The 18,260-nt window shown below is 44.3% G+C and overlaps 1 protein-coding gene across 1 annotated transcript in view; it reads right to left on the reverse strand.

Moving 5' to 3' along the window:
• Nucleotides 1–3,774: 3,774 nt before the first annotated feature.
• LOC118285303 (matrix metalloproteinase-17-like) overlaps nucleotides 3,775–18,260 on the reverse strand; it is a 63,077-nt gene continuing 48,591 nt past the window's right edge. Inside the window, exons 5-10 of the mRNA XM_035608854.2 lie at nucleotides 16,219–16,395; nucleotides 15,515–15,617; nucleotides 13,198–13,280; nucleotides 12,348–12,500; nucleotides 11,666–11,923; nucleotides 3,775–5,535 (exon numbers count right to left, since the gene is read on the reverse strand). Of these exons, the coding sequence (XP_035464747.2) occupies nucleotides 5,210–5,535; nucleotides 11,666–11,923; nucleotides 12,348–12,500; nucleotides 13,198–13,280; nucleotides 15,515–15,617; nucleotides 16,219–16,395 (1,100 nt within the window). The 3' untranslated portion in view covers nucleotides 3,775–5,209. The remainder of the gene's footprint in view (nucleotides 5,536–11,665; nucleotides 11,924–12,347; nucleotides 12,501–13,197; nucleotides 13,281–15,514; nucleotides 15,618–16,218; nucleotides 16,396–18,260) is intronic.

An 18,260-nucleotide genomic window follows, 5' to 3' on the forward strand; every position in this document is an offset into this window, starting at 1 on the left:
GATGGGCGACTGCCACTGCACCTGAGCAGATAGGAAGTTCGATGACAGCCGGTTATTACTTGTGCAGGATTGTCCAGCAGTGCGGTTTCCTTCTGTCATGATGAATGTGAGTTTGCTGACAGTGCTGTGCAGGTCTGCACAACGACGTTCTGCTGACGAGCTACAGTTCGCGAGTGTGCATCTGTTCATGTATACAGACTTTTTTTTTCTTCAGTTTTTACTCTACTGCTTGTTTGAGAGTGCTTCAGCATGTCAGAAAGTTTGACCATACAGGACAGTTGGCATATTTTGCTGTGAGCAGCCCACCAGCCACTGTCACAGGTGTCCACTGCAGGGGTTTTGAATATTTTAACAATGATCGATTGGTTCCTCCTGCCGCCCCCCACATTAAGTCTCTGCTCACGGTAGTTGTTGCGAAGGCCTTCAGGTGATCACTGTGGCTTGAGAAGAGACTCAGTAGCCTGCAGTATCCTAATAGACATGCAAACAACTCAACTCACACTGCATCACACATCTGCCACTTCTACTGAGTCTGCAATCAGACTGACATTCACAATACACGTTCATGCATCCACACTTACTATTATCAGACACAAACACACACACACACACACACACACACACACACACACCGCCAACATCGCGGTGGGCGTTGCCAAGGCCTGGCGCTGGCAACATCCTCATAACGACAACAATCAATCACAATATCCTCGTCTACAGTGTGGACTACTTCTAGACTTTACCTTTGCAGAGCTGAATGGTAGCCGGCGCATTCATGTATGTGACGGATCACTTCAAATCGGTCCACGAAGGTCACCGCTTTTTCAAACCCATCGAAACTCACCGAAATGAACTTTTAAGACTGGATCAGCATAATGGCTCTGTCCGCGCATACTGCGCTGCTGTGCTCAAGTATGTGATTCCCGTCAATAGGTCATGCCAGATAATTAAAGTGAGAGGCAGAGGGAAATTCAATACACTCCATTACAACTAAGGGAGCCTTGGACTCTGGGGAGACCTTCATATTCATAGATGTAATCTGTGCACGTAAAGCTTTTCCAAAGCATGTGCATGTTGACTTCAGTTGTCTAACACAACAGATCAGTAAAGTGTTCCAGCCCCTGATAAATGCTTTCAGAACTGCTGATCGTCCTCGGTAACCCTTGACCTACGGTATTATCAAGGACCAAGCAGAATCAATCTCAATATCCATCTACTTTAGGATTAAGATTGTGGTGAGATTCGGTGGTAGAATTTTTTATCTTGATATAAATATGATCAATAATACGTGAACTTCCCTTAAATGGCTAATCCTTCTCACCACAGTTTACTCTCCTAATAGTCTACATCGTGCTAATTTGACAAACTGGGAACATAGCAAATAAAACTGCTTCCAGTTTAGATAATCTCAACACATAGCAAATGGTTTGTACACGTGGAACACCTCTAATTTATTTACGAGCACCTTGTTTGTTTCGAGTGCATCGATGAATCCCGTTCGACCTCCTGTTACCTGTAGGATAATAAACGAGAGCACCGAGCTTTAGAAAAGTCACGGCCTGCTGTGTTTTATTTTTTTTAATCTCGGCTGGATTGCGGGCCTCATTGCCTGATAAAATGTGCGTTTGTTCCCCAGAGAAATGTCAGACTGAAAGTCCTGAAGAGATCGGGAGCATCTCTCCTCTCATCCACTGCCTTGCATTCTGCTTTTCAAAACCTGCGGCAGAAGAGTGATCAAATTATTGACATAAGGTGTCAAACACAAAACTTGAAAACTTTTTTAATATACACATGACACTTGGGCTTCACATATTGCTTGAAACGTGTCTGTTTTGGCAGCACCAGTCGACACCTGTCCCATCTATAGGCGAGGTCTCCCGCGTCCGGCCCCCGTCACTCTTGTCACACCAGTTTCATTAAGAATGGAGGCGATGCTTCTGCTGAACACTTTTGCACTGCTTATGAATGAACCGGTTCGCCCTGTCTTCCCCCGCCGTATGCCCTGACTTGTGCGGGGCGAGAGTTGAATTCAACATGACCTTTGGTGGAATGTGACGGCCGAGAGCTGCCAGAGCCCAGTCTGCCAAGTCTGCCAAATGATCCCCTCATCACGCAAAGCCTGAAACGGCTCCTTCTCTTGAGTCCCCCCCCCCCCCAACCTCACCGACATGCATCAGATAGGAGCCCAGCTCTTGACAGCGTCACTCTTCCACAGTGCAGTGACTACATGGGAACAATTGTTCTTCGGTGCGTGGACACACACAATTACACATACAAGCTGTCGAACAGAGGACTCTACAGGTCAGTTCTTCTGCACAGACTATTGGCATGTCATCCGACTGTGGGGGTCGAAGGCCGCAGGTTCGGCGTCTGTCAGCCAAGGGGCCTCACAAGCTGCTGCAGTTGGGTGTTCAACACTCACACTTTTCGTCTCTACTTCCTAATTTAAAAAAAAAATCACTTAAAAAGAAAAATAATCTGCACTTTACAATTTTCTTTGTCTTTTATTAAATATGTTTTTCTTTATTCTCCCTGGCTGAAATCCAAACTTGATCATCAGAGCTGTATCAGTGTTCCACTGCATTACATGATAATTTTTAGCAAATTTTATTTTCATGATGTTCTTATGCAAAAAGATAAAGTAAAAGTTCTTCAACGTATGTGTTGTGTGTCTCGTTTTTGTACTGTCACTACTTGGGATTATACTTTGTGCCCTGTCGCAGTTCATGGGTCAAAGGAGTTTTTTTCAATGCAAACAGGAAATATTTCAGTTTTAAGACCATTGAAGACCACATCAGGTTTGTGAAGTATTAATTAAATAGCTACAGTGAATGTAGAGCTGCTGATAACAATTCTAAGGTCGTTTGTTTTGGGGGGGAAAAAGCAATAACTTTAAATGAAATTGTTCTCTTAATTAGACTTTCCTTATCGAATACCTCCAGTAACTACAGTACATGCACACGCTGAATTTTAATTCCCTCTATTAGGTTTGTTTAAAACATCGGCTCAAACAGGATCAGTTGGACAAACAGCTGATGAGTATGCCGCCTTGCTGCATTTGCCCCCTGGGAGCAGGTGGTCCGCCGGTGGCCGTGGACACCACACCAGTTAATTAACACCACTCCAGAGTGTCAAGAGGAGGGACGGGGAAAAAACATTAAAAATGCTGCTCTCAGTGGTGACCCCCGACCTGCACCGCGAGACGAAGGGGGAGACGCTGGGGGAATAACAATGAATATGTTTTAAACTGACATGATAATAAATTATGAAAATTGAAAAAGCATAAGAGAAGTACAACCTATTATAACAAAACACAAGGGCAGCTGTGTTTGTGCACGTCATCTCAGGATAGAATGCGCTCGCATTTTGTAAATAGAATAGCAAACAATCGAGCCGGGTCATGACAACACACACAGTGGGCGCAAACTTAGTTTAGCTCAAAAAGAGGCAAGGTTGGTTGTGCATTATTTGACGGAGGTCACCTTCACTTTCCCTTTTGTAATTTCAAAGCGAGAGCAAAAAGCGTGTGATTGACATTGGGCTCTTGTTCAATATTCCCCCGACCACTTACTTAGTGGCCACCTACAAATCACTTCTATTTCTCAACGAAAGCGGTTTGTGATATTTTCTAGCCCAGGTGACATTATTACAAGTACTTTTCCTGAAATAAATAAAATGCAGGGCATGTATTATTCTCTGCCAGCGAAATCTGTTCCCGGAGACGCTCAGAGTGCGAGTGGTGTGATACAAACTCATGTGACCACACTCGGCCGATGAGGTCATCCACATTCTTTTTATTTTTCTACAAAAATAGTTTACATTAAAAAAACCACAGCTGGAAATATACACAGCCCAACTCGGTTCTGCAGTAACCGTGGGACGTCTCAACTCAAATATATCTGTGTCTATATTTAAACTGTAGGTAAATATATATCGCAAGAATACTGTAAATCTGCTCGCTAACCCGCGAGGTCTGCGAAAGGACGTCGCCAACAGAAGCTTGGACTGATGAAGAAAAAAGGCTCAGTGAAGTATAGTCTGATAAAAGACATATGGAATCACAATCCATCCATATTTAGTACAAAAAAAAAAAATACAACATAACCAATACAGCCTCTGATGATGACAATGAATGTGAAAGTGATGAGCTCATGGGTGTACAGTTCCTCAGAAAAGGCAGGAGAACAGGTATGGGGATTTAAGCGGGGATAATGATGTTAAGCCTCATGAAGAAAGTCAGGGGATCTTCTGTCCAACAGGAAATCATTCATTTGTCTCACTTCCCCACATCCCAGAATGCAGTTCTCTCCATGTAGCCGCACTGGGTGGTACTCAACCAGTCAAACTGTTTGCAGCTCTGGATGCCATTTATCTACCTGTCGGCATCCCAGCATGCAATTCACGTGTCTTCCTGTCCACACCCCCATGGGCTCTTTCATCCGTAAGCCTGACTTATATATACACTACATCCCGTAGGTACTTTTCACCTGTCCAACTTGATACATGCCAGCGTGTCAGTCACCTGTCTAACTGCCGGATCTATATTTTCTAAATTTCATTCCTTGCCCTGGTCTAAGTCTCTGTCAGACTGAGTTAAAGTCCTGTCTCTTTTGTCTTGGACTGATGGACCCCAAACTGCCACCCTGGCCGTGACCGTAACCCCGAAACTGTAACCAATTTCACCGGTGAATGCCGGGAGGCAGCGGGCAACTGGGCGGGAAGTTCTGCTCTTTTTACCCATGTCTATTTGCTTACATCCCACGTTGCCATTCATTATTGCTGTAAACTTCTCGCACATGAAAAGGTTGGTGCTGTGTGAATACTGTTGTATTTTAAGTGAACACATATAGTTTCTGAGTTTCACTCAGCACGTAACTTTCCTTGCAGAGACAGTTTAGTCAGTCAAGAAGCCCAAGAATAGAATTCTCTGTAACTCAATTTGTAAAGTATGGTACTTAGCACTTTCATTTAGTTAGTGACTAGATGCCCACCAGGGATACCCTAGTGTAATAACATGATAACTGTACGCACCGCCCACACCGGAAGGCGCTTTTGATGATCACCAAAATGGCATGTGAAATAAATAACAGCAAAACAATAGCAGAAAAACATACCAATTGATTTTCATATGAGCAAAAATGCTGAAGTTCTTTTGTTTAGTGTCCACTGGCCCTCCACCGGCAAGTCTCTTTGTCCCAACGCTTTGGCATCATAGCAGCTCGGAGCGGAGGGCCAGCGAGAGCGTCCAGAGCGGCGGCAGCAGCCACGCGGGCGACGGCGAGGGGCGGGCGCCCGGGGGCGAGGCGGAGTCCGAGGTGCAGGAGCACACCTCGTACCCGTTCTCCGCGTGGTCCGGCTGATGCTGCACGTTGACCCGCGTCTCCGTGCTTTTGGCCTCCGTGTCGGGGGAGTCCGACTGCATCTCGGTGCACAGCAGCCAGTCCTTGGCGACGAGGCGGGGGTACCCGGCCTCCGCCTCCATGCCACTGCCCGGCACCTGCCAGTACTCCTTCCCCTTGAAGAAATAGGACGAGCCTTTCCACGAGGACAGAGAAGAGAGAGAGGGTTGGTGTGCTACGAGACAGAACCACGTGGATCAGAATGCAATATAAAACTAAACCTCACATGAGGCAGAAAGTCGTCCTTGTCCTTTAGGCAGACAGAAGAACAACAATAACACAAGTTAAGTATTAAAAATATACACACGCAAGAAAGGCAAATGCATTACTAATAATACGGATGCTCTTCCTGTCCTTTGTACTCTCCCTGCAGCCTTGTTCTTATCATTCTCTCCTCTCATCTTCTTTCATATCCATCTCATAAACTCGTGATTTCTCCGGGGCCTCCATCTCGCCTCGACACTCTCCTCACTCACGGTTCACCATTGAGTTGTCGCCACATCTTCTTCACTTCCCTCTCTCCCTTTCACTGTCTTTTTCTCCTCATCCTTGGCTTGTGGGAGCGGCCCACGGGGGGGAAAAAAGGCTTTGGGTTGGCTCCATTTCCCCCGGGCCAAAGCTGTGCCTATCTGTAAATGTATGTGTTGTTCTTTATATATAGTAAAGTCTATGCTGGCTTTTTTCTTCTTCTTCTTTTTCATATAGAAATGGGGTTTGGGCCTGTAGGGCCTCTTTTTTGCATTTCACACACACACACACACACACACACACACACACACATCAAATAGCATTGAGCAGGACTTGTGAAGCCGGCAAAAGCGGAGACACAACACAGACCTCTGAACACCAAACGGGGAAAAGAGGCTCCACACATTGAGCTGGGGAGTTTGCCGCAGGGCAGAGGAGGTGATGCTGTTTGCTCGCGCTCGAGAGTGACCCGAAATAAGCACCGAGTACCTGCCGCTAATGAGGTTGTTTTTGTTCCCAGTTTTCAACATCTACGACTGCTTTATCAAAGCTTCATCTGGACGACTGTAGTGGGAGATTTCCTTCGAGAGGAGCTGCTCGGTAAAGGCTGCCAAAACCATGCAAGTTGAACATTATTAACCCCAACGAGGGAAGCAAGTCCTCAGCATTTGACCTTTCATAATTGCTTTGGAACGGCAGGCCACATTCCTCCAGCCCCTGACGTCCGACTCCAGATCCAACACTCTTTCCTAGTCGGAGGAATGGACAGGAACATGCTGATATAATCATTTAAATTGACTTTGTCTTTGACAAAATTATCATAATGTATGATATTGTCTCTAAAGTTGTTCAGTTATGAAATTGAATTTTAATTTTTTCTATTTACGTGCTGCTGATTGTACCTCATCAGCTTCAAAAAATCAATCAAATCAATCTGAGGTTTGTGACTGACTGCGATGATGGGTTTACGTCATCATTACAACCAATAATATAATACAAGCAAAAGCAAAGCACAATAACAAAGTAACTTTTACCTCGGTCAGACTCGAGTCAGACCACATCACTGACCTTTCGGACTTAATGAGATTAAGAGTCAACACATCAGCAACTATTTCATGGATTGTCCACAGCCTCTCCGCTTATTAAGGAGAATGAAAAGCAAGCAAACGTCAATGTGCCCATGTTGTTTGGACGTGCATGGAAGGGTTACAGCCAAGCATGATGTCTCATTTTACCTTTAGGCACTGATTCGTTAAATGCCAGTGAGAAGCACCATTTGAAGTGGAACTAATGGTGAGATTCTGCCAGGACCGATATTGTTAAAATGCATTCAAAGTGCATTTATGTAAAATAAATGGGTGTATAAAAAAATATAAAGTTTCAAGAGAACATTGCATACCCAACTAAGGAGTAAACACAAACCTTTTAGCTCTTTGACAAGGTTAGTTCACACAAATGAAGTCACCCCAATTAGGGGAACCTACGTGGATTATTTGTTGTAAGTGTAAGTGTTATACTATTGTCCTCCAGATCCTTCTGTGCTGCACAGTGATTAAATCGACTTATGAAACAGGGTCTTGGTTTCAGGCTATTTAAAAGTGAGGGATTCTAAATCTCAGAGAGCTTATTAATGAACTTTTCAAGTTCTCACAGGTGAGAGAAAAAAAACACACGCTGCAAACCAAAAATATAGCAGTATATACACAATCAACTCATGTATATATATATTGTATAAACAATCAAAATAACAAGAATAAGTCACAATACATCAAATGACCTATGGGGGTAAAACAGTATTTACACTATGACTTAACAAACATCAGCGCGTTCATTCAACCTCTTGTGTAAAACTGGGTCCAAGCGATATAATTCTAAGGGGCGCATTTTGATGAATTTTTCTCATTATTGCAATTTATTTTCCAGTAAACGCTATTAACGACTACTCATAATGTGTAATGTCATAATAATGCTATGCATAATTACACAGGGCCAGCTGTGAGCTCTCACACACACACACACAAACACACACACACATACATTTTCACGCTAACATATGTGCAGGGGTTTTATAGAAGGTACTAGAAATTTTAGAAGAAGGTAAAAGACCAGGATGTTTTACAGGCACAGATGCACATAGTCTGTAAAGATCACTGACGGGGCAGCTTCAGGCGTGACATGCGCCAGTAACGATCGCATTACCTCACCGCCACCTATAAAGCTGGTCCCACTCAGAGAACGAGGAGGAGTCAAAAGAGAGGAAGAGGAGGAGGAGGAGGAGGAGGAGGAGGAGGAGGAGGTTAGGAGACAGATTTAAAGGGTGATGAAGGAGAGAAATAGGAGAGGAGGAAAATACACATCAACACACACACACACACACACAAAGATAAACAGACATTCAAACTTATGACATATTAGGGCCACTTAAAAGAAGAAAAAAAACCTCTGGCATTTTGAGAATTATGTCGTGATATTGCATTACGAGAAAAAAGTTACAATATTATGAGAATAGATTCATAATTCCAGGAGAAAAATGTCACAATATCACAAGAATTGAGTCTTTATTTAACGATAATGAAGTCATAATTAAAAAAAAGTCATAATATTATGAGAATTAAACGTCATTTTGGGCTACGTGTCATTTTAGAGGGGGAATATCAGATGGTCAGCCTGTTGCCTGCTTTAACACGAGGAATGTAAAGCATCTTGCAAAGTTATACTTTCGCGCATCAGCATAATTTTATCATAAATCTCAGGACTTTGATAAGACTGTGCAAGCAACTCTGTCTATTCCGCAGAAAGAACCGCACAGACTGAGGAAACTTTTTTTCTCGTTAGATAATGACTTTCATTCTTGTAATATCATTACTTACCAATGACACATTTATTTTTTTCGTAATATTACGACTTAATTCTCGAAATCTCAGAATTTGTTCTTTCTTCTGCATTACATTTGGTGTACAGTATTAATCATTCATTAACAATATCCCATGGGTTTTAAATGAATGCTCCAATTGATTTTGACTAAACTATTTAACTAGTGGTAAATGTCTGATAAGTTCATTTGTACATGGGGGAAATTACAAAAGCATTACCTCAAATATGAGGTGACACATTATTATGAAAAAGATAAAGCAAACGCGTGTTCAGTGCTTCAAATCTCTGCTCCTGCGAGCGTCGTTAATTAGAAATATTAAAAAAGGGAAAACGTGTCACAGCTGAGGCCTGATATTAATATGCTGATCTTCTCTGGGTCGGACACAGACTTGTCTGCAGCATACTGTTGTAAACCCATCTAGATTTGTAAAAGTACTTTGTACGCATCACTTAGGTCACCCGGTGTCTTCAGCGCTGCAGAAGATTTGTGTTTGCTATGTGTAACGTTAACTATGCAGGAGAAGCGCCCCGACTGCCGATCAAAGACCACAGTGGACTGATTTATATTTGGAAAAGGTCATCAGTGACTGATGATGACTTTTATTCAAGTTAATGTCAATCGCTGTTTAGTGGTCGACCATATGTCATAAGAACTATGAGCCAATTCGAGGGCCGTTAGCAGAGAACAAGACGCGCGTCGTCCATCTGGCGCCGACAATTCTTCCCTGATGTGTTTCAGAAATTACACTATAATTATATTCTGGGACCAGTTTAATTATATATGAACAGAAGGCAATGCCCCTGCTGCCACAATTAAACGCCACAAAGGTCTACTTTATCAAGCTGAAATGATCTGAAATGCAAAGGCCCTTCACAGACTCTAGTCGTCAAACCATGACCAACATCTCCGCCTATACACGTGAAAGTTCTTTGCCGAGGCAGAGCTTTGACAATGAAACAAACATAAACCTTGAAGCAGCATTGTAGGCCACCGAACAACGAGCTGAGCTGTTGAAGTGGTCCGTAGAGCCGAGGGGAAACTGCAGCGTCAGGCTTAGTCAATCTTTCACACGATTGACTAATTATTTTATCCATTGTTGATATAAAAATATTCATTGGTGCAGTTTTTTTTCAGGAACTCAGTGTAGAGCTGCTTTTCTCGCCGGAGGGGGCTGCTGCACGTGAGAACACAAACTTTTTCTGCCAGCCAAAGAGAAACATTTCCAGAAAATGCAGGAAAATCTCAGTTGATAACTGTAATCAAAAACGCTGCTTTCCGCAGCGGAGTTATTATTATAATAATTATAATAATAAATTGCATTTATAGAGCACTTTTCATTGCTAAAAGCAATGAAAAGTGCTTTAAAGCTTAAGTTTCATAAGGTTATCGTCATGTCCCGCGTCCTGCACGCTCTACCCGGACGCCACGGAATGACACACCTGACTCGGACAATCTCCTGCTCCAGAAAATGGCAAACTCCATTTTTCGGGGTTGTTCATGTTCTTGTAACAGCTTAGGATCCAGTGACACCAAGCTGTTAGCTTGTTTATTGCAACCGATTAAATATCGCTCCCAGAACCTACGGTGGCCTTCAGGTTACATTAAAAACATGTCGGAAGAGGACCCACCACTCGTTTTAAGGTAACTAAAAACACAACAATTCGTATTTTCAGGTGATTATACACATAATGAAAACAACATTATAAATATTAAATCTAATGTCTACCAGATCCTACACACTGTACCTTTAAAATCTGGAGAAAACATTTACTCAAATGTAAAAATCGAAATATGTGTGTTCAGGGGAGATATTGTGAGTGTATGAGAGAGAGAGAGCGAGAGAGAGAGAGAGACACTGGAGGTAGTTATCTGCAGGCAAAGTAAGTGATGCGGAGGCAGATCTGTAAAAAGGGGTAAAATTGGCAGGTTCTTTCACTGCCGGCCTTTTTTCTTGCCATTCCCGGTCTTCTACAATGCTGACCGACCGCCCAGCCGCTCAAACGACAAACATCAGTTCTATCTCGGAGCCGGGCCGGAGTTGTATCAGAAGATGGATCTGTGGAATCGGATCAGGATGGACTGCGAGGCATTGATTGTGCCGAGGCGGGAGGAACATCTTGTGTTGGACCTCCGCAATTAGATTAGCGGTCGTGTCATGCCCGTGTTTCCTCGAACGGTGTTTCTCCCCGTGAACCTGACCGACTCCGCCGAGCGCGCGGCGGCAGGACGGATTAATAAGAGGAGACCGGGCTCGTGGATCTATAGCAACCCAGCGCGGCTCTCCACTGTGTTTGCAGTGTAAAGGTCAAGGCTCTCGTCTTACCCAGCTCTTTCTGGTACACTGACTTATTGTCTGTAATCTAAAAAAGTTTGCTGTCTGGAAAAAGACTTGAGCAGCCTCGCACCCAAAAGGTCCCTGAAGGCAAACATGCTGCTGTACACTTCATTTCCCATAACCACAGCTCAATGTTTGTGTGTACACAGCATACTTACCAAGAGACTCAACATCTGTATCTGTTAGTGTGTGTGTGTGTGTGTGTGTGTGTGCAGTTTGTGTGTATTTGTATCGCATGTTAAAATCCCTAATTCTTTTATTCGTTAAGCACAACAATTTAAGTGGGTTTCTCTTATAAAAGCTGTTTTCTCCGACTCCGAAAGTTAATTTCACCTGAGTGACGCAATGTTCCCTGACTTTTAACAGCTCCCATCAGAATCACAGGAGAATTTATAAATCTGTCCTCGCATTTTCATTACTTTTCCGCGGATGAGGTAATCTCTGTTTAGAGCTCCGTTTCAAAGATGGTTTATTTTTAAAAACTAGTGTCACTCTGTAGGGTGCAGAGCGCCGAGACACCACTCTTGCGGCTATTTGTCAGTTAAGGCCGGTAGTAGAGATGTGCTCATTTCTTTCCGGGCCGCTCACCGTCAGACCACCTCATGGCATCGTCCAGCTGCGGCGGCAGCCCCTTCCAGAGCGCGCTGTCTTTGGGGTAGCCCGGGTCCATGCGCCGCAGGTGGTCGTCGTAGCGCCAGTAGTGGTTGTCCTTGAAGAAGTAGGTCTTGTCGTTGTGGAGCCAAACGAAGGCGGCGTCCACGCCCTCCGAGGGCAGCCCGAAGTCGCTGATCGGACGAGGGTAACCCTCTTCCACGTTATTATCTTTAAATACCCAGTACTTTAGATCTGAGGGGTAAAAAAAAACCAGTGTAATAATCAAAGGGGGAAATATTACCTTCGCAGTTTGGAACAGATCCACCCAGTCGTTACGCGAAACACTTGGAAGCAGATGCGCCTATTCACTCAACTATAGTTACTTTCAGACATGCACTGAAGTCCACACATTTTATCTGACATTTTCCAGAGGGGTCTGTATGTGAGAAATGTAGTTTCGGACATTTTCCAGAACTTTTCCTACTATTTTCCTAATTTGCAGAAGAATTCACATTGAGCAAGTGGACCTGTCGCCCGGGGAACCAACCCTTCCCGGGGGGTATTTTTGCCTACTATTGTGAACTCATTCACGTCCCGGAGTTCACGTCTGAAGAAACAGCTTGGCATCTACACGGACAAATGCAAAACACGGTGACGCCATGACGATGCTGTTTACCTTTAAAAAACACGATCTTGTGGTCGCCCGGCCGCTCGTACACAGCGTCCACGCCGTCCAGATTGGGCGGCAGGCCCTTCCAGAAGCGATGGATCTGAGCCGGGCGAAGGGACACCAGGTGCTTCTCTCGCGTCAGCCGCCAAAAGTACTTCCCTGGGACAGACAGGAGCCGGTGAGAGCCTGGAGCTTCTCCACAACGTCCTTCAGCAGTCGATTACAGGGATGATCATATCACAAGGGCCACTCCTCCTTTATGTCGACCAGGCTTTCGAAAGGCTAAAGCTCAAACTGATTTGAAAATTAATATTCGAAACATGGCGTTTACCTTGTTACTACGTTCATCTATCTGTGAGCACGAGTATTTGGCAAAAAGTTAGGTCTCGTGCTCAGGAGGGAGAACTGGCCGATAGGCGTGAACTTATCGTTATTCTGACAAAAATCAGTTTCAATTCGACTTTACTCATCACGTTTCGGCGAGTGAAAGTTCCCTTCTCTTGCGTTGTAAATATTGGAGCCAGACTCGTCAATGAGCCCGAGCGATCAATACGAAGCTCAGCGGATATTATGTACGCAGCCAGACAGCCTGGCCACTAAAGGAACATTTCTGTTTAGGCTGCAGAATATGTGATGGCGTCTGTGATTCCAACCCGAGCAGCCACACATGACTTGGCTTTCCATCGATCGCTGGAGCCACCACTCTGTTCTTGTGCCCAGCCGCTGTCCCTTACTCATTCACTCTATCTCCCCTCCATTCACCTCTTTTTTTTTCTCTCTCCTGTCACTCTCTATCCGTCCGTCCGTCTGTCTCTCTGTCTCTCTCGTCCACTTTCTACCTTTTAGGCTCGAATACCTTTGAAGAAGAAGGCCTCCCCTCGTATTTGCGCCACCGCATCAAAGTGGCTGGTGCATCTGTCTGGGGCGTCTCGTGCCAGCCTGAGAGAGAAAAAGTTGGGACGAAGGCGGAAAGAAGAAGAGAGCAGAGTTAAAAAAAAAAAAAAGGCCATTTCCATATGAAAATAACCAACTATATGATAATTGCACACGCCCACTCGAGTGCGTCTGACTGTGTGGACGCATGTGCCGTGTGTTTTTTCCCCCGGCTAAATAGGTTAAACATCGGGTGAAATGCTATCAAGTTGACACAGTGTGGTGCCCCAGTGCATTTATCCCCCGGCCTAATAAGTGATTTAAAGCACTGACGTGGTCGGCCTGCCAATGACGAAGCCATTAGCACCACAGGGCTGCCACTGTGAGCGGGGAGGCCGCCCGACCCTGTACTACCAACAAAGATCTCCATTCAGAGCTCAATTAACAAGACACCGCTGCCTAGTGGGCAGCATTTGTGACCTTTGTCGAGCATAATCCAGCTTTTCCTCGCATCGTGCCCCCCCGACGGAGGAGGGAGGGGGGGGGGGGCTGAAAAAATGAGTAATGAGGGCGGTGAAAAGCAGATGCTAGGGCAAGTGTTATTTAAATTTTTTATGCCTGTTTAATTTGCAACCGCTGCATGGACTTTTGCAGTATGCGCGGAGGTCAGCGAGCATGGGGCGTTGTTGCCAACGTAGTTTGAAGCGCAGTTTGATCCCTCCCTGTGTAAGCTGCCTCCCCCGTCGATCCCTTCGATTCATCCATCAGAGTAAAGTGAACGCACTGGCAAAGTCACAAGTCTCTGCTCAAGTTATGATCTATATGGCTGCTTTCGGACGTACACCGAAATCCGGATATTTTCCTGATATTTTATAGAGGGGCCGTATGAGAGGACGCAAATGTCTGCAAAATGTTGCTCCAGAAGTTTTCCAGAAGTTTTCCTGTCAGCCCCCTAGAAAAAATTGCGGAAAATGTTTGTGTGAGCCCATGTGAGAATAAAGCAGGAGTGGGCGATTAAGTCAAGCATTTTTGTAATGCTAAAAAAAATTCAAAAGAGTTTGTTTTTTTTCATAATCAAAAAAATATTGTGCAGGATATAAAAGGTATAATAGTTTAGTATTATTAATAATAGTCTAATAGTATTTTTGTGCTGCGAGTTTAATAATGCTTAGATGTGAACGAGCCACAGTTCCAGCAATTTAAAGACATCACTAATAAAAAAAAGATTCCTGGTGGCTCCTGCTGAGAGGAATCATGTGAAGCGGCAAAACTCCTTAATCCAAGTCATCTCCCAAAATGCACTTATGGTTCATTTGCTTTGTCGACTGACCGGATATGTTGCACAGCTCTGCATGTATGACGGGTCTGTTGCGCTGTCCATGTCCCTGTGGTGCTACCACCGTGTCAAAATGTCAATGGGACCATTTTTTTTATTGGTTCTCAAAGGATGGACCCTGGGGTGATCTTTCCTTTCATATCCAATCTGCAGCCACCCAAGACATCCTCCTAAACTAATCCACTCACCATATTTATGCTCCCTCGACAATTTTTTGACCATTTTGACAATTATATTCTCTCCGCTCTAATGCCCCATGCACCTAAGGTTGAATGATAAGTTAATGCCCAGATGGTCACGGTGGCCAGAAGATACTGTAAAACTGAGTTATTGTGTTGATCCGTCTAAGTCCAACTTTTATTAGGTATTTCAGATTATATATATATTTTAGCTCTTCAAGAGGCGTGACTCCCAACTAGAGGTACTTTTACCACAGAGGGTACTACTGCAGTTGCTGAGAGGTACGAGGAAATACTACCTTAACTGAAATCCCGAAAATGATGGGTGGACATTTTCTTTTTCAAAAAAAACCCCAAACTTGTAACATCAATCAATAGATCCACTTCTACCATATATCATTAATAGTTGAACAAAGAGCAGTTTAAAATCCATTCAGCAACACATTTGGAACATGACAGGTTGTGTTGATGAAAGGACTCTGGTTTCGACAGGTCTGCGGGGATACATCTACCAAAAAAAGGGTAAGAACTACTGCTCTACGGTCCGTTAGAGGGTCTTTCAACTTTGCCTGTCTGTGTTCATCCACAGAGGACATTTTTGACAGCGTCTCTACTACGGCAGAGGGCGGAGTCACCTGGGGGAGCTTGGAAAAGAAAGAACCACGAGCATGAGTGTGTGTTTGAGAAGCGAGAGGGTGAGACGTCATTGATGAGGTCAAAGTGAATATGCTAATGCGCTTCACCGTCAGAGTAGTTGCACTTAAAAGACACCAGCATTTACTTACAAGAGAGTTGATCTGTTTTCAGGGAGGTCCAGCAGGACGGGGGGGTCAGCCGTCTGGGTGGGGTTTCCTGGTCGATTGGTGTGGGACACGGAGTCTCGGACACCTGAGGTGGAAATGTGATGAAAGATCAAATGAATATGAAAAGACAACAAGACTAATTCTAGCTTCTCAAATGTAATTTGCTTTTCTTTAGTTTATATCATTGTCAATTTGATCCCATTGGGTCCTAGACTGTGCAATTTAAAGAGAAAAACTTGGGTTATAGAGACATTTAGCTTTTTTCAATTTTTTTTGGTCTCAGCTTAGCAGAAATTCTAAATGTCATTTGGTCTGGAAACATTTCTGGAACCCCCAGGAGAAGGCGGCAAACTTTGCTGAGGAAGAGAATATGCTTAGCCCGCTGCCACCTTGACCCAACTCTGGATAAGTTGCAGAAAATGGATGGATGGATGGAGTTAATGTACTCTCGGGTTTGTCTTAGTGCCTATGTTTAATTCAGTTCGATGTCGCTCTCTTGCAGGCCTGTCCCTTTGCGTTCTGTCCTGCACCCCATTCTTGCCTTTCACGATCATCCGTGCACACTGCTACTCTCTAAAACAGTTACTGGTGTGATATGGTCATAGAGAAGTCCAATTAATTCCATCCGTGTTTTCAATAACCACATGCTGTCCTGGATGTCAACGAATGGATGTTTCCCTCCGTACCGTAGAGTTGCCAGACGCGGACCTTGTCTTCGTAGGGCAGGTCGTATTTCAGGGGGTCTCCCACGGGACCCTGGTAGTACGGCCTCATGATGGACTCCATGGCTGAGGTGTGGACCAGGCCGATGGCATGACCGAACTCATGGACAGCGACCGCAAACAGATCCATCCCATGGGAGTCTGAGAAAGAGAGGGAGAGGGTGGTCGATACGGTATATGGATGTAAGACGACGTGGATCATGAATACAATTCTTACACTTACCCCTTAAAAGTTGAAAGAGATCTGCTTTTGTTGAATTACAGTTTATTAACTCTACAAAGGAGGCCATTACACTGTCGATTTGTTGGTTGGTTGGCTGATTCGTTTGTTTGAGAGCAGGATTATGCAAAAACTACCCAACAGATTACAAAGAAACTTGGTGGAAGGATGAGCCAAGAAAGAACCCAATTAAATTTTGTTGCGGATCTGGACAAAAGGGGACTGATCAATTATGTTTTTTTCCCACATTATTCCACATTGTAAGACATTTTGGTCAATTTCTTCAATTTTTGTCAATGCATGGATTTGATGTAAAAAAAATTTTTTTGTTTGGCCTTGGTGGGATTATGTGCTCTACTGAGTGACATTCAGGATGATATTGCTCTGTTCAGCAGTATGTAAATTAATATGTGAAATTAATTGATTTGTAACAGCGGCTATGTACCAATGTCTTGAAAAAAAGAAAAAAGGAAAATGTTCTTTTGGTTAATGTAAGTATATCACTTATGAACTTGGGACAACTCAAAATCTTCCCTCACTCCCAACATTTCAAAGTGAACTCACGTCCATTTGGGCCGGAAGAGGAAACACCGAGTTTTTCATATTGAAAAGAGAATTGTGACACTTGATACTTTGAGTTTATTAGCCGTAACTGTATCAGCTTCATCTTAGACGGAGATCACCATCATCATCTGCTTAGCGTCTTTGTCTGTTTGCTCCTTTGTCCCGTTTATGATTGAATTCTATAAGTCTTACGTTATGAGGCGTGACACGCGGCTCCGGTGGCGTCGAGTGCCGTTAGCCTCGTGGTGCGGCGAGATAACTATGTTAATACTGCCCGAGTCCCCGGGCTGCCAATCAAAACCTGAGTACAGAAAAAAACACCTAAAGAGGCTGCAGGCTATTAAAGCACATCCCCACTCGATGTTCAGCTAAAAAAGAAAAATAGGGAAAGCTTTACAAAAACGCCTTGTCTGACTCTGTGAAGCAAAACAAAACCCAGGGCTTGGAGATTTAGATTTGCAAAAATTGCCAGTGCCGGCGTGTCGAGCCAAGCTGGCTTAGAGCTCCTGGGTGGCCAGGCTCGAGGCCGCATTGTGTCAACCTTATGTTGGCCTCGACTTGGGAACATCTCGGTATCGTGGTCTTGCAAAAAAGCACAAAAACAAAGGACTGGTTGGAGACGTGCACTTGTGCCTACCACACCCGGGACACTCGGCAGCCGGATGCCAACTCTAATCTGCAGGAGCACGCGGCGCAGAGAGGAAAGGTGGATCAAAGGAGGGATTGAGGGTGAGAGAACAAGGACTCAGAACAAAGTAGGTACCATGTCATCGCATTTACAGTCTATCTGAGGCTGACAGAAAGTCGAAAAAAAAAAAAAATCCCAGTGCCTGCGGACAAAGTCAGAGCTGAGAGATTTGTGTCGATGGATGAGATTGATTGAGTCAGACACCCGTGGCAGAGAGATAGGCGAGCGGGAAAGGGAGACAGAGCAACAGAAAGAAAAGCTTAAGTGTAAACAGACGGAAGCAAAATGATATTACTGCATTGTAGAGAGAGCTTGGTCAGTGACATACCTCGGTTTTGAGGGTATTATGACAAATTGCATTAAAAGGAAATCGCGTTGCTTTGGAACGCTGTAGATGCAATATATTAAGGGCTACCGCTACCTGGGATATATCGTGATGTATCCAGAATGCAACAAAACAGCCTGCAGCATTCGGTTGAAAGTTTAATAAGGACAGTGTACCATACGGTGGACGGAAAGGAGCAGGAGCACAAC

The sequence above is a fragment of the Scophthalmus maximus genome, chromosome 20 (assembly GCF_022379125.1).
Source record: "Scophthalmus maximus strain ysfricsl-2021 chromosome 20, ASM2237912v1, whole genome shotgun sequence".
In the NCBI taxonomy this organism is placed as follows: domain Eukaryota; kingdom Metazoa; phylum Chordata; class Actinopteri; order Pleuronectiformes; family Scophthalmidae; genus Scophthalmus; species Scophthalmus maximus.